The sequence below is a fragment of the Cynocephalus volans genome, chromosome 1, assembly GCF_027409185.1.
Source record: "Cynocephalus volans isolate mCynVol1 chromosome 1, mCynVol1.pri, whole genome shotgun sequence".
Taxonomy (NCBI): Eukaryota; Metazoa; Chordata; class Mammalia; order Dermoptera; family Cynocephalidae; genus Cynocephalus; species Cynocephalus volans.
The window spans coordinates 57,629,659-57,653,217 of NC_084460.1; the positions used below are offsets into that span (position 1 = coordinate 57,629,659).

Here is a 23,559-nt window from a genome sequence, read left to right on the forward strand (position 1 = left end):
TAACATTTTAAATTAAGTTTTAATTAAATCGGAGACTTTGTACTCTGCCACACCGGGCCAGGTCAGGCGTCGGGAGGCGACAGGGCGTCTCAGTCTGGCGGCTACCCCGTGGAGGCCGCTTCCTCCTCGTCGCTGCCATCGGGGGCCGCATCGGTCCCAAAGTAGCGGTCGCCAAAGTTCCCTGGAGAAAGCAGGGTGTGTGGCGGGGCCTCCGGGACGCCCCCACCCTGCACCCCCGTGCCCCCGCACCGCCTCACCAATGCCCGGGATGATGCGGAAGAGCTGGTTGACGCGCTTGTCCACGGCCGTGGTGATGATACGCACGCGCGGGAACGCATAGGCCACCGAATGCACACCCATCTCCGCCATGAGCAGCGACAGCAGAAAGATCTTGTCCTCGGGCACATCGTGGTCCTGCGGGGAAGGCGGGTCAGTCCCAGCTCCGCAGGCGCCACCTGCCACCCCCGGGCCACTCACCAGCAGCACGCGCACGGCCATCATCGCCGCTGCGCCCGTGGATACCGTGCAGTCCATCAGGATCACGTGGTCGTCACTGATGTCCTTGGGCAGCCGCAGGTAGTGGAGCTGTCGGTGGCCACGGGGTCAGCGAGGGCTCCCGCTGGGGCTTCGCGGGGTCGCGTCCCCAAGCCCTCGCCCCCTGTCCGGCACCTCGGGCTCGCCAGTGAGCTGATTGGTCTGGATGAGGATGGTGCCAATGCGCACGTCCTTGCACACGGCGCGCAGCGCGGGCTCCATGGTCTCTCCAGCGCGCAGAATAGACACGCCGGTGATCTGGAGGCGAGACTGAGCGAGGGGACACCCACCCCGCGCCCCCGCCCCGTCCCCGTGCGCCCACCCCACCCCGCGCCTACCTGCTTGCCCGCATAGCACTTGCCCGTGTAGTCCCGGCCCTGAGGGGTCTGCACGACGCAGTCCTGCGCAGAACCGGGTGGGGACGTCCGTGAGCACGGAGAGCCAGCGCCCCCGACCCATCCCCGCTGCCCATGCTGCTCCTCACCTGGAAGGGCAGGAAGGAGAGCGCGTGTTCGATGAGCAGCCGCATCAGCCTCTTGGAGTAAAAGATGAACTCGTCCCGGCTGGTCTCCTTGTCCCTGCGGGGCGCCCACAGGTTCAGCAGAAAGTGGGCCCGCAGGGAGTCGCCCCACCCCGCGCCGCCCCGCAGGTGGGCCCGCACCTGATGATGGTGTGCATGCCCCGCACCTGCGGAGTGCTCTTGAGAACACTTAGCGTCCGCGGCAGGGGGTGGCACTGGTGCGCAGAGGCCAGCGCGGCCCTAGGGACAGAAACCAATTGGGGACACTCACGAAGGGGCGTCTTCTCTCAGAACCGCGCCCTCCCGCACAGGACGGCTGCGCGTCACCGTGGGCTGCTCAGTTGTAGTGGGCAGCAGGATGTGCAGGGTGGGGGATTGGCTGCCTTCCTGTGGCTGATCTAGGGGGAGATGCCCCCATCTTCACTGCCAGGCAAGGGTGAACGAACACAGTGGAGGCGGAGCAGGTGACCATCTGGCAGAAAGCCAAGGAGGCTGGAGTGTGAGGTGTACCCCTCCTGAGCTCAGGCAACGGGAGGGTAGTCTTAGTCGCCACAATAGGCAGCTTGTCCCCCATATCTCCCTGAAGAAACAACTGACTTTTGGGGTCAAGCCCTGCCCTGGCCCATCCCTCTAGATGGTGTGTGGCCCCTCAAGAGAGGGAGACAAAACTGGCTTAGTGCTACCTGGCTGCCCCACCCTGTTACCCCGAGCCTGGAGAAGAAAGACCGGCAGGAGCAGGGGTGGGGGAGGAGCAGGCGGGGGCGGGGCCAAAGGTGGGGCGGGGGCGGAGCCGGGCAGGAGCAGGTAAGGGGTGGGGGCGGGGCAGGGGCAGGCGAGGGCTGTGAGGAGCAAGTGCGGGGCGGCGGCGGGGACACACAGCAGCACCACAACCAGAGCGCGCTTTGCTCACATATCCCAGCGCAGCTTCCTCTGCTCGCCAAGTGAAGAGGGAACGAGGCAGGAAACGGGGTTTACAGAGAGAAGGAAGAACAGAGAGAAGAGCGCTCAGTCGGGGAGGGCGGGGCGGCCCCCGCGGCGGCTCGGGCGGCCACCAGCTGGCCTGACAGGAGGCAGAAGCACCGCCCACGCCCAGCCCCACACTTCCGTGGCTGACCAGGGAATGGAAAATGTAGCCGCTCGCGATCAGGCGCTTTCTCAAGTGTGAAACCCTGGAAACTTTTTTTCTCAGAACAAAGACTTCAAGAGGAACCTTGCGTGCCCTGGTCTTGGTGAGGGCCAAGCTGAGACTCATGCGGGGACAGGAAGCAGGGGCAGCCGGCACCCGCGCCTGGAGGCATTTCCAATGCACAGTGAGCTCTTGGGGCACCCAGTGTGCGCGTGGGAGCTCTCCCACCAGGTGGCTCAGCCTGGAGCAGCCCAACTCCATAGAAAGCCCAGGAGAAGGGCGAGATGATGGGACACACCCCAGCCCAAGCTTCCTGCCTGGGCGCAACACTGCTCCTCCTGGCCTGAGGTGCACTGTGGCTTGAGGACAAAACTGGGACACAGCAGGGCCTTGGTGGGCACAGAGACAGTGGGCTGGCCTTCACCACCACCCCAGGGAAAGTCGACTGGCCTGGGGAGATCAGGCAGGGGCAGTATGACAGGTCCTGGAAACGGATCTAGGGCATCTGCCTGCCTGGGACGCATCTGTGATCACTGCCCTGGGGCCTGGCAGTGCTGGCCAGGACAGCTATGTTCTCTGGGGTTGGACCCCCCAGAGAAAGTCCCACATGGGAGAGGGGCCTCCAGCTAGGTCCACCCCACCCAGGATCAGGCGCTGTGTGACCTTGAGGAGGTCAGTTAACCTCTCTGTGCCACAGTATCCTCATCTGCCCAGCAAGAGGAGGCAAAAGCAGTGCTGGGTCCACTCCATACCACAACCTTCTGCATCTGGGGGAGGGTTGCCCCCCCCCCCCCCCGCCTGGCTAGGTGATGGCCCAGACCCGGAGCTCCGTGTGGATGTTGGAAATGCCTCCATCTGTGCAGACAGCTGCGGAGTCTTACCTGACGCTGAGTTCACGCTGCGGCAGCAACAAAGGGAGACACAAGGGAACGGGTGACGCATCAGTGACCACAGCAGGCGGCCAGGCCACCCCCACCCGGGAATGGATACCATGGGAGGTGGCATGCTTCTAAAAGTTGCTAACCTGGGGACCACTTGGGTCGGGACCCGCAGCTCAAGGCTGCAGTAGTCAGAGCCAGGACCCCCAGGCTCCACTCTGCAGGCCTCTGGCCTCCTCGGCCTGTTAGAGAGCACACCCAGAGCTGGCCTGGGCTCCGAGGCCAAGCCACAGAACACCCAGGGCACGGGGCTTCTTTGAGGATTGGGAGATCATTCCTATGGTGACCCAATGAGAAAAAGAGGAGCCACTAGCCTGACGTGGAACTTAGCGCTGAACTCACAGTCATGTGCCAACAGGAGAGCAGGTCACCCTGTCACCCCGAAGAGCTGGGGCCTGAGCACCTGCACCTCCCACACCTGCTCAGAGAGCCCAGCCCTCCACCCAGCACAAAGGGCTGATGAGGCTGAGCAAGCAGGCCCAGGGCACTTGAGCCGGTACTGGGCAGGGGACCGTGAGCACACAGGTGTGCAGAGAGCAGGCCGTGTGGGCAGTGGTGGCAGAGGAGGGGGGTGGGGCCTGGCGCTTACCTCCTCCAGCTGGCTGTGCACGTGCTGCACGATCAGGTCGATGGCCACTGTGTTCCCGCTCCCTGGGGAAGCACAGGGAGGGTGATGTGCAGGCCGGCCCCCCCATACCCCGCGTGGACCCCCACAGGCTCACCTCTGGGCACCACGATGTCCGCCAGGCGCATGGTGGGCTGGATGTGCTGGTCGAAGGCGGGCTTCACAAATTTATTATACTGCTTGATGACACCCTCAATGTCCCGGCCTCGCTCGCTGATGTCCCGGCGCAGCCGCCGCACCAGGCGGATGTCAGAGTCCGTGTCCACGAAGATCTTCATGTCCAGGAGCTAGACAGGGACCACAAGCTGGTGAGTGGGGCCAAGGCCTGCCCTGTGGGGCCACCCAGGAGGAGCTGGGCACCAGAAGTGCCAGCATAGTGACCCTGGACCAGCTCCTGCAGCAAGACCTCCTGCTCTGGGCACTGGGCCCATGGCCAACTGCCTGCAGGGCACCTTCTGGGCCTGGCCATCAACCTGTGCCCGTGTGTGGGGTATGTGCTGACGAGATGGGCGAGCACTGTGCTGGCTACTTTACTTTGCTCCATGAAGCTCACGAACACATAGGGGACTCAGGCTGGGTGAGTTCAGGGTGTGGCCCCACACTCAGCACACAGCAGGTGGCCTCTGAAGGGGCTGTGTGGGGTTTGGGGGCCAGGTGTTGCTATGTGCTGGACAGTGGGGTCCTGTGGGCCTGAGCCAGGGGCAGGGCCTGGGCCCTGGGATCAGGCAGACCTGGACCACACTCAGCTCTGCCCAGGAGGCCCACATGACCTGCAGCCAAGCCCTTCCAGCTCACTGCCTCAGGATGATGTTGGAAGAATGAGCAGAGCACGGAGAGGGGCGCGCGACCCCACCACACTTGCCCTGTGGTACACCCACAGCTGCCCAGGCTGGACAGTGCCCTCATAGCGTGGAGGCCTTGGGGTCAGGGAGGCTGGGGACTTCCTGGAGGAAGTGTGTTCCAAGACAAGTCAGCGGGGGACAGGGTTGCTGTGAGTGGGGTTCCCAGCAGGCCCTCACCTCCAGAAGTGTCTTGTCGGCAAAAGCCATGATGCCCTCAAAGATGATGACGTTGGCACCGTAGAGTGTTTTCTGCAAAGGAGCCGGGAGCTGCTGGTGCCCAGCTTGTGCATTGGCAGCCCCCTCCGAGGTCCCTCAGCAGCCCCGGACCTACCCAGTCCTTCTTCCGGCTGTGGGTGGTAAAGTCGTAGATGGGCACCTTGACACTCTTGCCCTGCTTCAGCTTCTTGAGGGTGGAAACAATGAGGTCGAAGTCGAAGGCGTCCGGGTGGTCAAAGTTGAAGTTGTTGTGGGCGGCCTGCTCCTGCTGCTGCTTGGTCAGCACCTGCCAGGTGGAGGTTGCAGACAGCTGCAAGCACAAGTGGGCCCCCTACCCATGGCCAGCGGGCAGGGGGCCTGGGACCATGGGCCTGCATCTCTGGGGAATGTTTGGGGGAGCTGGGCAGGGGCCATACCTTATAGAAGGAGTCCATTGACAACAGGACCACCCAGGGCACGTCCAGGGCCTCGATGATCATCCTGGCCACGGTGGTCTTCCCAGAGGCACTGCCGCCTCCTAGGCCTGCCAGGAAGAGCAGAGACCCCTATGAGCAGGAGCAGCTGGGCTGGCCGCTCAGGAGGGTCCCAGAGATGCTGCCCATGCTGCCGCTGCCTGCAGGAACAGGGTGGTCGGAGCCCTCTCAACTAGGCTGCCTGACTTTCCTCTCCTGCTCCCCAGGCCAGCTGTCAGAAGGCAGACAGGCAGCACAGGGCAGAGAAGATGACGGCCCGGGCATCTGGAGGAAAGTCCTGGACTTGTGCCGTGCTCACCAATGACAAAGGCCTCTTTGGACTGAGTTCCATGCTCATTGTACCAGGGTGGCCGGCCTGCCGTGTAGATGGTGCGCTTGCTTGTGCGCAGCAGTGGTGGCTCGGACTTGCACTGGCTGGTGGTCCGCTTCCGGGGCGAGCGCCCAGTGCCCACGGGTGGCAGGAGTCTGTCCAAGGACTCTGCATTGCTGCTGAAGAGAGGGGCATGCTCAGCCTCAGCACAGGCCTGGCATGCCCGTCCATGGGGAGGACCCACCGGGCACAGCCGAAGTGGGCACGCCCAACTGGGGGTGCACAGAAAACTCGCTCATAGCTGGTCCACTTGGGGACCTTGGGGGTCCTGGGGCCACTGGATAGACAAACCCATGTAGCTCAGCCTGAGTACAGGGCCTCAAACCATCACTGTCCACCCAGCAAGGACAGAGGTCAGAGAACAATGACAAGGGAAGATGGGGGACGCAGTGTTTCTGGACCCTCCTCCTCCGTGTGGAAGGGGTGTCAGCCATGCTGGGCAGGACCCTGCCCCCAGGAGACGCAAGGTAGGCACGTGAAAGATAGGCAAGACCCCTGGAGGACCTTGTCTCCCGCCCCAACCCAGGACACTCTGGGCAGCCCAATCACTGCCACCCTGCAGGGTGGGTGCCCGAGGAGATGGGAAGGCAACGGTGAGCAGAGGTAAGGCCAGACCACTGTGGACACACACATGTGGGGCGAGAGGCCACTCCATGCATGACAGGGCTGAGGATCTCAGCCAGGGACCTGATCCACCTGCTGGTAACAGGAGGGCTCTGAGCAGGGTGGCGCCATGACTTGGCCTCGGGCTGTCAGAGTGCAGGATGGACGGCAGGAGGCAAACACAGGCTGGGAGACCTACGGGAACCCACTCGTTCTTGTGGTCAGCCCTCCTGGGCCCCCAAGACAGAAATCTCCAGCATCCTGCACACACCAGGAAGAAGGTGCCACCCTTTCTGGGGAGAGGCAGAGCCCTGCAGGCTGCAAGGCAGAAACTTAACCCCAAGAAGGCACAGACTGTGCCTGTTTCAGCCACACTGCACCCCTCGTGCCAAGCTGACATTCAGATCCCAAAGGCGACAGGCGTGCCGTTACTGGCCACAGCCTCAAATTCCAGGAGGGGACAGCTTCTGGGGAAGCCTGATGTGGCTGAGTGGTCCTCTGGAAGGCAGCACCAACCTGGCGCCTGCTCGGCCTGTTCCGAGAGGCTGGCATGTGGCACCAGGTATACAGATGCCATGGGGACCGACACGGGTGAGGCAGAAGACGCTTGTGGCCACCGCCTAAAAGAGAAACTGGGCCGGTCACGGTGGCCCCAGCGTCACCTTTTAGGCTTGCCTGAGAGATTCTTGGGTCAGTGGCTTGGCCTGGCAGGTCATGGCCACTGAATTAGGGCAGAGCCCCCAGCAGGCAGGCAGGAAGTCTATGGAAACAGCAGCTGGAGGTGCAGGACAGACTCCTCCTAGGGTGCTTCCCATGCAGCATTGCTTGTCCCGCAGCCTGGAATCTCACAATGAGGGACGCTGCTCGGCATAATAGCCAAGCCTGAGAAGAATGAGGCAGGTCTGCAGGAACAGCCAGGGAAAGGCATCCTCAGAGCACAGTTACGTGACAGAAGCAAGTTGCAATGACATGATTGTGTTCATATGAAAGCTGGTCAACAAAGACGAAGAACACACGTACCCACACACGCCTCTGTGTAAGTGCGTGTGTGAGATGTGTGTGCACATGCCAGTCATAACAGATTGCCCTGGGCACCAAAATTTGGAACAGGAACTTCTTTTTTTTTTTTTTTTTTTAAAGATGACAGGTAAGGGGATCTTAACCCTTGACTTGGTGTTGTCAGCACCATGCTCACCCATTGAGCTAACTGGCCATCCCTATATGGGATCTGAACCTGTGGCCTTGGTGTTATCAGCACCACACTCCCAAGTAAGCCACGGGCCGGCCCCTAGAACAGGAACTTCTGTCACGTTTGAATGTTTTATAAGCACATGTCCCTGGGCAATAAAAAACCAAGCCACGGTCCATCTTTGAAGCTCACTGTCACTGCTACAACCTGCTGTATTGGACCTGGCCCCCAGTGCAGAGCTTCCCCAGTACTGGCCCATGGCCAAGACAAGCATCTTCCTGTCTCTGGCGGGACAAGTATCTCCAGCTTGGGAATGCTGTTGTTCCCAGCAGTATGGTCCTCCCAGAGCACCCAGCAATGCCCCAGGCCAGGAAGACACTGTCTTTGTGCGCACACGGGGGTGGGGGTGGGGGTGGTGGTGGTGGTGGTGGTGGTGGTGGTGGTGGTGGTGGTGGTGGTGGTGGTGGTGGTGGTGGTGGTGGTGGTGGTGGTGGTGGTGGTGTTGTTGTTGTTAGTGGAAGGCAGACACTGAAGCCTAACACGTGACAAGCTCTCCTGGCAGCTCTCAAGGGCCATGAGAACGACATCCAAGCATCAAGAAAACCACCCATCTGTATCTGACAAGGAGCCACGCTGTGCCTGTCCTCGGGGGACAAAGAAGACAGGTCTGCCTGTTTCCATGCCATTGTTAGGAGAGCGCAGGGCAGTGAGCACTGGGAATAATTAGCCGGTCTGCCGCGTTCAGCCTCCCCTGTGCACTGGGCCTCCCCTCTGCGGCTATGGAGACAGCTCCAGAGCTGAGCGCTGACACTGGCAGCGACTAGCACAAACAGCACCAGCAGCACCCAGACGACTGGGCAAGGGGGGCCTGGAGAGACGCTGCTCCACTGTGCACTGAGGCCGGAGCAGGTGGCAACAGCATGGCTGGCCACCAGTGTGTGGGGGACATGTACTCCCATGGTGGTGGTGAGGGGCCACCTGCACCCCCTCAGGGATGACGAAAGGCTCTCAGCCAGGAAGGGTGGTGGGACTCAGCCAACACAAGCAGCTATGTCCCTGGGTCCCTGGACGCTGCTCACATGGGCACACGAATCCACCAACAGCAAACGGCTGGCTGTGAGGTGCCCCCTCGGGGAGATCATAGCAGACTCCCTCAGGTTCCACCCTAGAGGTTGCCGAGCCCATGGCAGCAGCACGTTCCCAGCAGACAGGCCCTCTGGGAGGGCCTGGAGGCCACGTGGGTGGAGAGCACATCCAAGCCATCCACTCCCCTCAGTGCCTAACCCCACCAGGGAGGAAGAAACCAGCACTGAAAGTCTGATTTGCAAAGGAGCAGGGCTTGAGGCTGAGTGGTTCTGTGCTGTCTCCGTGCCTCACCCAGACTTCAGTGGTGAGCATGCTCACACACACGGCTGGGACTGACGGGGGATAGAGGCTGGACAATGGAGGCCCAAGGCTGGTGCTGTGCTGCCCCCTTCCCCCCATTCTCACCTGTAGTCTTCTAGTGGCCCGGCCTTCCCAGTGGGAGCCTTCAGCCCCCCCCCCCCCCCCCCCCCCCCGCATTTGTGACTCTTCCTTATCCTACTGAAGTAAAAACCACCACTACCTTGGATCCCCCTGAGGCTTGTGCTCTGACAGCCTGCTGGGAAGAGTGCCCACATGGCGGGAACAGTTGCAAGCAGGCCAGGGATGATCTCCCCAACAATCTGCCTCATCTCAGGCTTGCAATGGCCCCACAGCAACAGGCTGGGTCCATGCCAAGCCCAACTCCACTGCCTTCTCCAAAGCCAGTCTCTGTCTCTGACAGCCAGAGACAAAGTCTCTCCGCATTGCTCACGAGAGGTATCCCTGAGAGGGAAAAGTTGCATAAAAGACTTCGTTCCTTACTCAGATGGACATGGGTGCTTCTGCCCACAATGACAAAATTTAATTTCAACCCACAGAATTGTGAGCCACAGCAGACACAAGACGCACACATAACCAATGACCCCAAGCTCTGCCTGGCCATTTGCTTCCTGACATCCACAGCCACACACCACACAGGTCACAGCAGCCAAGACCATAGAGATGGGCTCTCCTCACCAGCAGGGACTCACCTGCCTTCTGCTCCAAGGGCCCAGCACCCCGAGATCCTGATTCCAGGGTAAGCTGTGGGGCTGCTCATGGCCAGAGATGCAGGTGGGCACAGGGGTCCTGGAGGTGGTGCTCCCGGACAGTAGGTGATCCAAGGGGTGTGCGTGTGGGGCTTAGGCGCTGGCAGTTATGGGAGGCATCACCATCTCTCAGACCCACAGCAGCCCACCAGGACAGCTTGGAGTTCTGGCCACCAGAACTGCCCCATGGGTGGGACCACTCCTTTAGGCAGCACGACAGGTGAACGGCCAGGTGGGATCAGACCCCTGCCTAGCGGAGGCTGCCTGCTGTATGGTAGGGGGGACAGGGCAGCCGGGAGGCCCCAGGAGCCCCCACCGTACTGAGGAACAGCACTCGCTGCAGGTCTCAGAAGCCAAGGCCACAGGCATAAGAGGATCACCTGGCTGGGGGCTTGTGCGCCTGATATTAATAGCACCGACTCTGCATGGCATGGCCTGGACAACCAGGCCAGCCCTCTGTGTGAGCTGCCCCTCCCGTGCACTGGTGGGCACACTCGCCCAGCCCAGGCCTTGCTGAGCACCACTGTGCTCTGACACCCTTTCCAGAATTCCCAGGAAAAAGCTCCAGCCCCTGGCCTGCCTGGGCTGCAGAGCCAATCTTTGCACAGCAGGACAGGGAAACTGGAAGTGCCTCTCAGCCAGGTTACCTGAGTGTCAGTGCTGAGCTCTGGGCTCCACCCCTGGCCCCAAGGTGCCTCCTACAGGCATAAACAACTCTGAAACTCTACCCTCTGCAGCATCCAAGAATAACCATCCCGCCCTGCCCCCACCTCACCCAGTGCTCAGCAGTCACCTGGGGACACAGCCCCTCCCCCACCCACAGCAACAGGAGGAAGAGCTGATTCGGCTCCACCCTCAGTGAGTGAGGAACAGCTAATAATCTCTTTACTAAAGTCAGTAAGTGCATCTGCTCAGAGGTCCCAGCTGGCCCCAACCTTCTCCCAGGGACGGAAGAATCCACCCTGGGTGTCAGTTCCTATCACAGAGTCTCTATGATTTGGCTTCCAGTCCCGACAAAGGGGCAGGCAGGCACTCCGGGAAAACGGGAGGTTCCGCACCGGGCTCACTGTGCTGGAGGCAGCCTCCCCTGGCCACCTGGTAACTGCGGGTGTGTCTGCCTCCCTTCTGGGGCACCTGTAGGCAGGACTACCCTGTCTGCCTGTGTCCCCAGGAGCTTCACCCTCCTGACTCTGCTCCCAGGTGGCTGTCCCCGGTAGGAGTGCAGAGTCAGGGCCCCTGGGGATCACCCTGGCATGCACCCCGGGTGCCCCAGCTTGTTAGGACCTGGGGGCTGGGCAGGAGGCGAGGCTGCAGCCCTGTGCTGGTCTAGCCAAATGAGGTACGGGCCCAGGAGTGTGGGGGCTACCTGAACCGCCAGGCCCTGCCACAGGCGACCCAGCTCAGGCCAGGCTCGGCAGGCACCCCCCGTGACCAGCGCTTGGTGGAGCTGGAGTATTGGCCACAGAGGCCCACGAAAGGGAGAGGCAGGCTCTCCTCGGTCTTCCTGAAGTAGGTACCTCCCACTCTCCTTACTGTCGTCCTCCCCAGGGTCGGTGTGCCCTGGCCCTGTTTCCTGGTGTTCCCAGACTTGTAGTGCGCAGACACCCGCCCCCCATGGGCCAGGGACCACGATTCAGGCAACACTTCCAGGACCAGCCACACTGGCGGAGGCGCCTTTCCGCCCGAGGCTCCTTGCAGTCCCGGGTGTCCGGGCTGCCCCGCCACCACCCGGCACCGCGCGCCCGCTGCCGTCTGTCCGCCCCGGGCACCGCCGCGGGGCTGGCGCACGTCCCCTCCTCTAGGACGCGCAGGCAGGCGTCATCGCGAGAGGAAGCACAGACGGCGCGGGGGCCACTGCTCGCGACCGTCCCCGCTGTCACAAGGGTCGAGGCGGACCTTCGGGGACGGCCCGCGGGCACGGGCACGACGAAGAATGCGAACGGGACTGAAAGGCGGCAGGCCCTCCCACCACGCCCAGGGGACCCTCCCTCCAGCGCCCACTCACGGCCCCGGAGGAGCAAGCGGGCCGAGGCGGCCCCCGCGGGACCCTCCCCCTACTCGGGGCAGGCGGCCTCGGCCTCCCTCGGTCCCCGCGCCCGCAGCCGGGGGCGCTACCAGCGCCCTGCAGGCGGTTTCGCACGGCCGGCGTGGGGCACAAGCTGAGGGGGCACGATCCGCGGGGACAAAAGCCGTGGAGACAAGGCCGGCGCGGGGCACGAGCCGCGGGGAGCTCACCGGGCCGGGCCCGCGCTCGGGCTGCACTGGGGCCCGGCAGGACGCGAACGGCTCCGGCCGCCCCCACCACCCCGCCGGCGCCCCCTGCCGGCCCGGCCGCGAAGGGTCCTACACGTGCGGGGCAGGACCCCCCACACCGGGTCACAACCTCGGCCTCAGGAGGGTCCTACCCGCTCAGCGCTGACCCGCTGGTCAGCCGGGGGCGCAAGACAGGCCTCCGCCCCAGCCCCAGGCCCCTGCCCGCCACCCCCTCGGGGAGCAGGGGAAGCCGGCGTGCAAGAGACCAACCCAACGCCGAGCGGGGGCCGCGCGCCTACCGGTCCTCGCATGCGGCCTCACTCTGCTCCGTCGGCCTGCCCGGCGCGGGCGCGGCGTCCGCAGAGGCAGGGGGCGCAGCCATGGGGTCGCAGGCCGCTAGCGGGCCGAGCGGGGGCGGGGCCGGCGCGCGTGGGCCGCCGGGAGCTGTAGTTCCGGCCCCACGGACTACACGTCCCAGGAGGCCACGGGGCGGGGAGCGCCGGGACTCGCCGCGTGGCCGCAGCCGGCCTCGCGCCACCACAAACTCAGCCGCACAAAGACCTTGGAAAAAGAAATCAATAAACATTTATTTGATACAGTTGTTCTTAATACATACAGTGGATGGTCCGCCCCCGCGCCACTCGGGGCCAGGGCGCGGGGCGGGGACAGAGGGTCACAAGGCGGGCCGGGCCCGAGCTCACCGTGAAAACGTCTCGCAAATAAACACTTTGTAGATAGAATATATACGTATATATGCGGTTACAGGGGATAGCTGGAACCTCTTTCGAAATGCACTTATGTACTGAGAACCGGCATTTAAAATCCCAACGCATAGGACGCGTGGCCGCGGGCAGCGGCGAGACCCGCCGCCCTCGGAGCCACCGGGGGCAGGGGCGAAGGTCACGCCAGGGACGCCTGAGCCACCTTTTCACGAGCAAATAAAGTGCATCCTATCGTGTGACACGTCAGCCCTCGAGCCAGCCCTTGTGGGCGCGCTCCTGTCCTCGGGGCGACCGGGTGCGCTGAGCCAGAGGTAGATCTGCAGAAGGGACCCCCCACCGGGCCTCGGGCAGGGCCGGGCCTCGGGCAGGGCCGCGCCCCGGGGTCTGCCAAGCTGGTTCCTCCCACCGAGGGCGTCCGTCGAGGCCATTATGCCGACCCTGCTGAGCCCCGCCCAGGGCCCTGTCTCCTTGGAGGAGGACTCTGCAGACCACCTTGCCACTGCCCCTCGCCAGCCGCCGCGCAGGAAAGGGAGAGGACAGCAGGGAGGGACGGACGGAGACTCCACCCAACAGCCACTTTTGGCAGCAGCCCCCCAAGCCCACTTTAAAGACAAAGAAGGGGGTTAAAGTGCTAAACATCAAGTTATCCAGGACCCCCCTCCCACACCAGGGACTACCTGTGGGCTTTGGGGTTGTCCTGGAAACACCGTTCACCAAAAGCAGGCCCCCCTCACCTCTCTGCTCCCCAAGGGCCAAGTACCTGAAAGGCTAGGGCATGTGGCCACACTGCAGAGGTGTTCGAGCCCAACCTCTTCCTGCCATTGGTAACAAGGACAAAGTGCACCAAGGCTCCCGCCCACACCTGCCCCGCCTCCACCAGCTGTGCTCAGGGACACAGGAAAGAAAGCCCTCCTGCCCTAAAGCCGCAGCCCACCCTTGGACCTTTGATATTGGGTCACACCCATCCCTGCCCATGCCCCATCCTCGGATCTGGTCAGTGTGTGTGGGTAGGGGGAGCCTCCCTAGCACAGGTAGGACAAAGGAAAAAGCTGGAGACAGGAAGTGCACAGCAACTGAATCCCCAAAGCTCCCCTGGAACTTGTCTCCCTATTGCAGGTGACTGGAGCCCAGCTGGAGCCTCTTCTCCCTGCAGCTGGGTGAGGGCAGGAGCTGGGGGGCAGACAGGGTGCCCAGTCAGTACTGCTTCCCTGAGCAGCAGAAGACCCCCAGCCCCAGAGGCCCATGCCCTGGCCCAGCCAAGCCCCCAGACCCACTGTCGGCACCAGGAAACCCTTAGCACCAAAATGTCAGATTGTTGTTTTTGTATAAAAAACAGGATAAAAAAAAAAAAAAGGTTGTTACTTGTCACAGCAACAAGACTGGCATCCACTACACCCAGGAGACACAGACACACGGGCAAATATCAAAATTCACATCATCCAGGATCGGCTAGGCCGAGCCCTCAGCCCACCCCCACCCCCCACTGGAAAATGGCCCGTCCATGCTCCTGAGCACCCTCCGCCCTGCGACGCTGTCGTTTCAAAAGTAGGTCCCATGGAGGAGGCTGCCTGGCCACCTCCTCCAGGCACCCTGGACTCCCTGCCTGACCCCTGCCCAACCTGCAGACCCAGCTGTCCCCAGGACCCCAGCAGGAGCAGACAGAGCTCTGGGGCTGCTGCCAACCAGCTGTGGCCTTGGCCAAGCCCCTCTGCTTGCTGTCCTCCAGCTCCTGTATCAAATGGCCACACACCAGAAACAGAGGAGCAGGGAAAAAGGGAAAGGGGAGGCTCCCAAAGGGGCTCGGTCCCTGGGCCAACCTCAGCCAGGGGAAGTCTCCTTGCCACAGATCCCTGTCCCACATGCCCATGGGCCCAAGAGCCCAGACTAGTCTATTCCTATCCCATCAGGCTGCCCCGAGCGAGGCCTGCAATGTCAGAAAGCTGGCTGGAGGCAGAGCACGCTCTAGGGACCCTCTTGTCCCCAGAACGGCAGCTGTGTGCCCTGAGGCCCTGGGCCTCCAACTCCGCTCCTGCCGCCCTGCAGGAGGGAGAAGGAGAGTCCCTCCCTTGCCTGAGCAGGGAGCACTGCTGCGGTTGGCTGAGGAAAGCCCTCTGTTAGAGGGGCCACCTCCCCACACCACAGTGGCAGGGTCAGTGGGGTGGGGCCTGAAGCACAGCAGGGATTACATGAGAGACAGTGCAGGCCTGGAGAGGTAGAAAACAAGCAGAGGGACCAGCGATGGATGGACAAGGGCACGGGATGGCTGTCGGGTCAGCATGGCAGTGGTCAGACAAGGGGTCTGTCCTGGAGGTAGCTGGGGGTACTGGAGCTCCAGTGTTGGATGGAGGTGGGGCCTAGATAGTGGCAGCCAGGCCTGCTCAGGTGCCCTCATCAGCCCAGAACCACAGGTCACCAGAGATGCCTGCGTCTTGGGGAAGCCAAGGGGGGGGACCCAGTAGGGCCTGTGGAAGCAAAGATGCGGGACCGGGGTCTGACTGCTCTGCACTGAGCCCCTGTGGCGCTGAGGCCCCAGACCCTGCCGGGCCCACTAACAAATGTTCTTGCAGGAGGGTAGACCCTCCAGGCTATTGCACTTCTGCTGCTGGCCCCCGCACCCCCCAGAGCCCCTGTCCAGGTGTGCCCTGCAGCCACCTGAACAGAGGGCCATCTTCAGGGAGGGGAGAGTGGCTGGCTGCCCCCCTGGACGGATGAGTAGGCAGGGTGGGGGATGGAGAACTGGACAGGAGGTCCTAGAGCTAACTGCCCCTGCCCTGGACAGAGCGGGGCTTGGTGGCCAGTGTGGGGGCCGGATCCCCCACTAGCTCACTTTTCAGGTGACTTGCCGGCTCCCGCCTTCCGGCCCATGGAGCCCCGGGCCACCTTTTCTCTGCCTCCTGGGGGCCAGTCATCCCGGCGGGGGCCCAGCTTGGGTGTGGGCTCCTCGGGGGGCCGCTCTTTGGGCTTGCGACCCCGCTTCTTCCCACCCACCAAGCTTTTCTTTTTCTCTCTCTTGGGCACCACCGAATCCTGGCTCCGGTGTTTGGGAGGCGGGTCTGCTGAGGTACGGAACCAGTTCTGGGGAGAGAAAGGCAGTAATAAAGACCCGAGGACAGGACACAATACCAGGGCCAGGCACGACTGGGCACCAACACTCAAAGCTGTAGGCCCAGCAGCCTTTGGGGCCAGGCAGGCAGCTGCATTGAGGTGGCTGGGGAGCAGGGCACTTCCCAAAAGGTACCCCCCAAAATGGCTCCAGGACACGCACACCTCTCGGCTCTCCCAGGGAAGCCAAACACTACTTTGAAGAGAAACTGCCAGTTTCCTGACATTGGCCACTAGCTCAAACACACACGGAGCAGCCATCACCTCTCCACCACCCCACCCTGGCCCAGTCCCCCCACTGGGCCCAGCCCCTCTAGCTGCAGGCCTGGCAGGTAGCTCTCGCACCTCTGCGTGGGTCTTGAGGATGTGGTACTTGACGCCGCTCTCAGAGCTGAACTCCTTTGGACACAGAAGGCAGCCATACTTGCCCACCAAGTGGTCCCCCTGCATCAAACAGAACAGTCCAGTCCCCAAAGGTTGGACCCTGCCCCCAACCCTTGGAGGACCCAAAGTACCCAGAGATCACCCTGCAGCAAGACCACCAAATCACCCCTGCTGCTGGGGATTTGGGAAGTGAGGAGAGGATGGGAAGAGGCAGGTGCCCCGGGAGGCAAGGAGGGCTGCAGACCCTTGCCAAGGGTCTCTTATCCCAATCTAGTGTGTCCTCTGCCCAGCTAGGGTGACTACTCACACACACAGAGACGAGGAGCCCTGAGGGCAGGATTCAGGACCAAAAGGCTTGTTGCTGGGTATAAGGGATAGGGACGTGCCCTGGGCTGGCTTTTGGCCACTGACCAGTCTCTGGGTCTGTGGAAGAGGCAGGCCTATAGGGTGCAAAGTGGGGTCTCATGCTAATGTGTGGGGACCCTTAGTGCGAGTACTCTGGGAGCACTGAGTATGCCCTTGGCCATGGAGGAGGCCCCAGAACTGACCTTGCTGCAGCTGGCGAGGTGGGCCTTGAGGCCGGACACACTGGAGTAGATGGCTTGGCAGCACTGCAGGGGAGGCAGGCGTGGGCAGGGGTCCAGCGGGCACCACACAAAGTGCAACCCTGCCACAGCCCAGGGACCCCCCCCCCAGGAGTCCTTGGGTTTGGGCAGGCTGGGCATTAGGGCCTGACATTAAGGCCCCCTGTACGGATGTGGGCCTCCATCTAAGGACCCTGCAGGGGCTCAGGGTCAGAGATGGGCTGATCACGTCCTGATGGGTCTCCATTTCAGCCTCTGCTCCTGACCAGAGGGCCATACCTGGGCTCTCTGTTCCTGAGCCCGTCTCCCCAAGCCCACTCCACCAGCCCGCCCCAGCTCACATTGTTGGGGCAGCCGACGTGGCCTTTCTCCTTGACTTCGTTCTTCCATGCCTCCAGCAGCTGGGGGCTCAGTGAGGGGAGGCCTGGCCGAGTGTAGTTGAGCTGTGGAGTCAGGCACAGTACCGCATGAGTGGGGCCAGAGGACACTCCCACTGTGCCTCAGTAGCAGGCATCATTAGCCCCTCCACGGTCAGGGGTAGGCAGATGGCCTAGATGACAGGAGACTCTGGACATGTCCTGTCCAGAGACCAGGAGGCTGGAGGCCTGGGGTAGCCAATGAGGAGTGACCGGGGCCCCAGCACTATCTGTGGTGCTTGATCCGGCAGCTCACCCGTGCGGTCTCAGGCACGAGGTCGTCCTTCATGCGCCGCTTGGTCCAGTCGCGGGCTAACTCGTCCTCTGCAATCTCTTGCAGGTGGAACACGGCAACCTGGGCCGATGTGCGGCGGATGCGGCCGCTTGGGGTCCGCTCCACGCCCAGCAGCTCCTCTGCCTCTAGCGGCTTGTCTGTGGGTTCCTCAGGAGGCTGGAGGGCAGGGTGAGCCACAGTGAGGAGCAGGCCACACTGGCCCCAGAAAGTGCAGTGGACCCAGGGGGTGTGGGCAACACAGGCAGCCCAAGGGGATGTGGAAGCACCAGGGTCCCAGGCTCACACCCTCCCACCGGCTGGGACACACGCAACTCACAAGGAGAGATGGGGTCACACGTGTCAGGCAGCACATGGATATGCATGTGGCACACAGGAAAGAGAATCATGCCACAACACAGGGCCACATGAGAGCTACAAGGATACAGGACTAGCCCACTCACCGGGGCTGTGTGCTCCGAGCGCATGTGGTAGTCGTGGCCAGCCTTGGAGCGGTAGGTCTTGCCACAGTGGGTGCATGGGAACGAGGGGCTGTCCACCTCACAGGGCAGCTTCCCGCAGCGCCGCTGGTGGTACTGGTAGCCCATGAGGCTGGAGAAGGCGGCCCCACAGCCCTGGGGGATCAGGCGTCAGAGGTCAGGTAAGTGGCCAGCGAGATGCCAAGCCCCATGCCCCGCTGTGTGTGCCTCCACTGACCTCCTGGGGGCAGCGCAGCCGCCCCATCTGCTTCAGCACCTTGCGCAGCCGGTCTCGCTCCTCTTGCTCGCCCCCCTCAGAGGCCTCGGTGTCGGAAGGCTGGGAACAGGGTACACCTCAGTGCTCCCACTGCTAGGGGGCCGGGGGCCTGGGCCCTGCCCCTGCCCCTGCCCAGGGGTGGGGGCCACAGTTGTCCAAGGTTAGACATGGGGAGGCTGAAGTGGCAGTGGGGTGAGAGATCGGAGCTGGGTCTGTCATGTACCTTGGCACTGTGCTCAGCCATGGTGTGGTAGTTGAGGCCAGCCTTGGACTTGAACTGCTTCCTGCAGTGCTGGCACTTGAGGGCGTCCTGCAGCTGCAGACATGCCCAATCATGAGAAGCCTGGCCTCAGGGCTGGGGCGCAGGGGGCTCCTCCCTCCTGGAACATTCTGGGGCAACCTTACCTTCTGACACACTTCCATGTGTTTCTTGAGCCCCACGAGGGTCTTCCGAGTGACCACATTGCAGGTGGGGCAGACAGCCTCCCCCCGCTCATGGATGGCCCGCTGCCACTGCTCCTCAGGGCCACCTGTGGGGCAGGGCTGGGGCCTCAGGGGCTTGTGGGGGCTCCTGGATGCCCTGGACGCCAAGTGCAGAATCCGAGGTCCACACTCAGCCCCCCATCCCTGTGTTCTGGATCCACCCCACAGTCGAGACCTGCCCTGGGCCTCTGCCAGGCAGCCCCCACCTGGGGCTGGGTGGGCCACAGGGGCCGGCGCCTCCTTGCTGACAGTGATGGGGGCGGCCAGCACCTTCTTCCGCACGTCTTCGGGGCTCGGCCCCTCCTGCTTCTTTGAGCGGTGAACTCGGGCCTTGTCCTCGGCTTTGGCCAGGCCTATGTGCACACACAGGGCAGGGCAGGAGGTGTGGGCTGTAGGGGCTGGCACACATGTGGACAGGCCTCGCCCCAGAGGTGCCCAGCTGGCTGGGGTCTCACCTTTGAGCCCAAAGGTCCCTGAGATGGACGGCTGCTCCCCTGTAAACTTCTTGGGTGTTTTCTGTTTCCTTCCTGACTCGGGGGAGAGAAAGCAAGGGCCAAGATTCTGGTCAAATAACCATCAGGAGGCCAGAGCCACCCTGGCCGCTGCCCCCGGGCTCTCCTCTTACTGTGCTTTGTGCGCTCTGGGTCCTCTTCAGAGGTGGGCACAGGGCCTGCAGCCCGTAGCACCTCTATGTCCCCGGAGGGCCTGCTGCCTGGCAACAGGGAGCCGCTGCTGGGGTTTGCATTCAGCTGCAAGGCTGCACTCTGGCCTGTGGTGGATGGACCATACTCCCTGTTTTCTGGCCTTGCCTGCTTGGATGGGATGGGGCAGGCATCCAGGCTGTCCGCAGACCTACAGGGAGCAGGTGAGGTGAGGGCCAGGAGGGCCTGACCTTGGGCCTCTTAACCCCCAGGCTGCAGCCGAGGAACACCCCAAGCTGGAACAACTGCCCGTACCTTTTCTTGCCACCATTCCTCCCTGTGGCACGCGGTGCTTTGTTCTCAGACTTGGTCAGCAGTACCATTTTGCAGGGCGGTGTGTGTCTGCTGATGGCAATGGGCCTGCTGACCGTTACCGGCTTGCTGACCACAATGGGCCTGCTCACTGTCACTGGCTTGGTAACTGTCATGAGCTTTGTGACTGGCATGGGTTTGGTGACCGGCACAGGCTTGGTGACTGGCACAGACTTGGTGACCGGTATTGGCTTGGTAACTGGCACAGGCCTTGTGACTGGCATGGCCTTGGTGACTGGCATGGGCCTACTGACTGTGACAGGCTTGGTGACTGGCATAGGCCTAGTGACCGGCACAGGTTTGGTGACCGGCACAGATTTGGTGACTGGCATAGGTTTGGTGACTGGCACGGGTCTGCTGACCGTAACAGGCTTGCTGATGCCGATGGGTTTGCTGACACCCACAGGTTTGCCAATAGTGACAGGTTTGCTTACTCCAATGGGCTTGCTGACCCCAACAGGCCGGCTGATGGTCACTGGCCGGCTAACTGGCCCAGGCTTGGGGGCAGGCAGGGGTCGGTCCATGTGGTTCCAAATCCGGTGTTTCTCCAGCTGGGTCTTGGAGGTGAATGCAGCCTCGCAGAAGGGACAGGGGAAGGCCAGCCTATCTGAGATGGCGCCCTGGGCAGGGAGGGCAGGTGTGGGCTGGAGCCCCACGGTCCTCTGCCCAGACACACCCCCAGGCCTCCTCTTCCCCAACCCACAGCCCCTTACCCCTTGGCACCGCTGGTAATGGTACTTGAGCCCGTAGATGCTGGGAAACTCCAGCCAGCACCCCGAGTTTGGACACTTCACCCTCGAGTGTGCCTTGAATTCATCTTTCCACTGGTTCATCAGGGAGAGCTGGGCGTGGGGAAAGGCCGGGCTGCTGACCCCTCACAGGCCTCTGCTATCCCGAGCCCCAGACTCAGAGCCCTCCCCAGGTGTTCATGGCACACAGGCCACATAAACCTCTCAATCTTGGGACTGCAGCCAGAATTCAGGCCACCCTGAGCAGTGGCCACCAGACCTGTTCTAGAAGCCTGACCAATGGAGTCCACTGGGACATTATGCATGTCAGAGACTAAGGCCCCAGGCCACACGAAGCCCACCAGGCCAGTGCTCATACCCGGAAGTGACCTCAACAGGGAGACCCCAGCATTAGCCCACCCTGGCCCTCAGGGAGCTCACAGGAATGTCTCGGAGGGCCTGGTTCTCAGCTTTTGGCCGTCCCTTTTTCTTCCCTTCCATCCTGACACAGGCTGGACTTCCTGGGTCAAAGCAGAGTGGGGCTTGGCCAGGCACTGTCTGTCCACTGCGGACCACCGGCATCCCTGCAGCACACAACACACCAAGGCTCAGAGGCTATGTGGCCTAAGGGGCTGGTCAGTTCTGGAGCATGCCTTATTTCCCTAACACCAAGGCACAAGGGGCAGGCCAGCTTGCAATAAGAACCTAGAGCCCAGGGCTATGTTTAAGACAGTCCCCACCCTAGGAAGGCCCTCAGAAACTCAGGTGGCCAGGCTAGGTGCCCAGAGACTGGATACTGAAGGACACAGCCTATTCCGTCTGCTAGCTGCCCAAGACCATCTGAAATGGGTTTTGGCCCTGAGTCCTCTTACCCAGCTTTGGTGGGTCATGCAGCATGGGAAGTCGAACCTCCTTCCGGCCACCATCCTTCCCGGGTCCACTCCTGCTGGACCCCTGGAGCCGGCGGCCTCCTCCAACACAGAATGGATCAGTCATCTCTGCAGAGCACATGGATAGGCCTGAGGCCCGACAGGTCCAACTTGCAATGTGCCTTGGGGCTGCCCTGGAGCCCTGCCCACTGCAGACAGGCCCTTTCTGGCCCAGGAGGGGAGCCTTGCTGTGCTTTTGGTCATGTGGGAAAAGCAAGGTGGGCTTCTGATCAGGGTAGAGGCTGACAGCTAAAGTCTCCCCAAATAACCCAAGAAGCACTAGCCGCTTGGAAAGACCTAATCCTGTCCTGAGTCCCCCGCCAGCTTCAACAGACTCCCTCTGTCCCAGGCACAGGTCCCAAAATGTGTCAAGATCACACACCTCTCGCTGGGTGGGGGTGTGTCACCAGGAGAGGTGGCCTGTGCAGGAGGCAGGAGGCTGACAACATCCCTCCAGGGCCAATTATGACACCATTAATGGCTGCTGGATCACAGGCCACCCGGCCCGGGCACTTTGGGGACAGCTTCTCCACAGGGCTCTCGCCCTTCCCCACCCAGACCCAATGTACTGTCAACCTACCCAGGCATCCCCCTGGATCCTTCTACCCAGACACAGGACAGCAAAGGTGGGCGCTGAGGGCTCCAGCCTACTCCCCAATCACATGCACCCCTCTCTGGTGGGCAGACAGAGGACACCACCAGCACCCACCTCTGGCCCCCATGCCAGCCAAGCCATCTTATCTGACCCTCTTCTCAGCCTTGTCCCCAGCCAGGGACCCACCACCCAGACAGAGGTCTTGTGCTTGGCCCCTAGACCACCCTGGCTGACTGACCTCCCCTCACCTGCACTCTCGAGCCCCTGGGTTCCCTGCCTATGGGCCCACCCACACCACTTTAGCAAAACAAGTCACGGCGAGACCAGGCCCAGGCCGCAAAGTCCCAGGCTCCGGAGCCTGCCAGGCCGCTGGCCAGAGAACACCCTGAGGCCCAAGGACGGGCCTCCGTAGCCTGTTCTTCTGGGGGATCCCACAACCTGAGAGAGCACTGGGGAGCAAGAGAGGGCCTGAGCCCAGCCCGGTTCAAGGTCCTCCCACAGGGACACCCAAAGCCACAGAAGAGGGTGGTACCGGGGAGCAATGTGAGGGTGTGTGAGCCGATGACTCCTCCCCTGACAGTTCCTAATCGATTTAGATCAGAGGGGTTGGTAAGGAGCTGCTGTATCCCGGAAGACCAGAGGGCCGAGGTCAGAGGTCAGGACAGCCACTGCCCATTGCCAAGGAGGATGGCAGCATGGGGGGGTGAGATCCTAGAACACCCAAACAAAGTTCTCTGGACATCCTCACTTTGCAACTTCGAAAACAGAGTGGACATGAGTCGCCCCAGCCCGATGACCCCAGCGGCCTGGGGTGCTGGTGCCTGCTGAGTACCCCTCCTACTCTTTCTGAAGCCTGGGACGAGACTGCAGGGTCGGGGGCCTGAGGCCAGGGCCGGCCCTGCAGGCAGAGCCCTCCTTCCCTCCCGGGCCCCCGCCTCGTGCGCCAGGACAGAAGGACGTCCACTGTCCCAGCAGCCCGGCAGGGTGGTGGCGGCGGCGCCCTCGCGGGGGCAGGAGTCACGGGTGGCGGACGCCGGCCCCGGCGGGGCAAGCGCGCGGGGCGGGCGGGGGGCGCGCGCCCACCTGTCACCTGCGGCGGGCGCGGGCCTTGGCCTGGCCCCGGAAGGGCCGGTGGCCGGCGCCGGGGCGGGGGGGAGGTAGTGAACCAAAATGGCGACTTTTTCTGGAGAGGGAGGAGCAGGAGGGCGGCGCCGGGGGCGCGGGCGCGGCGGGGGCGGCGGCGGCGGGCGGGGGCGGCGACCGGGCCCGGCCTGCGCGCGCGTCGGGGTCTGGGCGGGCGGTGCTGAGGCCGCGGCGGGCTCCGGCGGGGGCGCGGCGGGCGCTTACCTGCGGCGCGTGGGCTGCGGCCGGGCCGGGCCGGGCCGGGGGCGCGGGGCGCGGGGTCCGGCGGCGCAGGCTGCGCGCCGCGCTGCGCACATGCGCGCTCCCGCCCCTCCCGCCTTTGACAGTTTCACTGGGGGGAGGGGGCGAACTCTCGCGGTATTCCTGCCGCGGACGGCACCGGGGAGGGGGCCTCGGGGAGGGGGCGCGCGAGAAAGGGGCCCCGGGGAGGAGGCGCGGGGAGGGGGCACCCGGCCTGCTGTGCCTAACTAGTGATCCTTCGCCTCCTTCGGCCGGGCCTCCAGTGCAAGATGGCTAGTTATGCTGCCCGAGGACGGGAGGCGTTTTGTGGAGAGTAGGGTAAACTGAGGCACGATATGGGCGCTAGGCATT

The 23,559-nt window shown here is 62.9% G+C and overlaps 3 protein-coding genes across 16 annotated transcripts in view; all 3 read right to left on the reverse strand.

Annotated features, from left to right (window-relative positions):
- Nucleotides 1-12,288, reverse strand: UCKL1 (uridine-cytidine kinase 1 like 1). 14 transcript variants are annotated; one of them, XM_063077797.1, is made up of 16 exons: nt 9,533-9,604; nt 6,923-7,149; nt 5,573-5,760; nt 5,218-5,324; nt 4,917-5,087; nt 4,763-4,834; nt 3,841-4,030; nt 3,708-3,769; nt 3,062-3,078; nt 1,196-1,294; nt 1,019-1,112; nt 873-935; nt 670-804; nt 478-585; nt 258-414; nt 1-181 (listed from the first exon to the last, which is right to left on the reverse strand). In XM_063077797.1, exons 2-16 carry the CDS (start codon nt 7,060-7,062, stop codon nt 102-104), a joined length of 1,683 nt encoding a protein of 560 aa, XP_062933867.1. In that variant the 5' UTR covers nt 7,063-7,149; nt 9,533-9,604; the 3' UTR covers nt 1-101. The 14 variants fall into 14 exon arrangements, with proteins under 14 accessions (XP_062933867.1, XP_062933864.1, XP_062933869.1 ...); XM_063077794.1 differs by lacking the exon at nt 3,062-3,078 and adding an exon at nt 1,965-1,984 and having other exon boundaries at nt 9,533-9,603; XM_063077799.1 differs by having other exon boundaries at nt 670-792; nt 9,533-9,602.
- Nucleotides 5,700-23,224, reverse strand: ZNF512B (zinc finger protein 512B). Its single transcript, XM_063077790.1, has 18 exons — nt 23,173-23,224; nt 21,174-21,299; nt 20,743-20,885; nt 20,287-20,415; nt 19,517-20,193; nt 19,186-19,412; nt 19,016-19,087; nt 18,767-18,913; nt 18,483-18,607; nt 18,301-18,393; nt 18,039-18,137; nt 17,786-17,956; nt 17,307-17,501; nt 16,976-17,077; nt 16,599-16,661; nt 16,012-16,110; nt 13,242-15,639; nt 5,700-5,763 (listed from the first exon to the last, which is right to left on the reverse strand). Exons 2-17 carry the CDS (start codon nt 21,295-21,297, stop codon nt 15,388-15,390), a joined length of 2,718 nt encoding a protein of 905 aa, XP_062933860.1. The 5' UTR covers nt 21,298-21,299; nt 23,173-23,224; the 3' UTR covers nt 5,700-5,763; nt 13,242-15,387.
- Nucleotides 22,912-23,559, reverse strand: part of SAMD10 (sterile alpha motif domain containing 10) — a 7,427-nt gene continuing 6,779 nt past the window's right edge. Inside the window, exon 6 of the mRNA XM_063098034.1 lies at nt 22,912-23,359. Within this exon, the coding sequence (XP_062954104.1) occupies nt 22,912-23,359 (448 nt within the window). The remainder of the gene's footprint in view (nt 23,360-23,559) is intronic.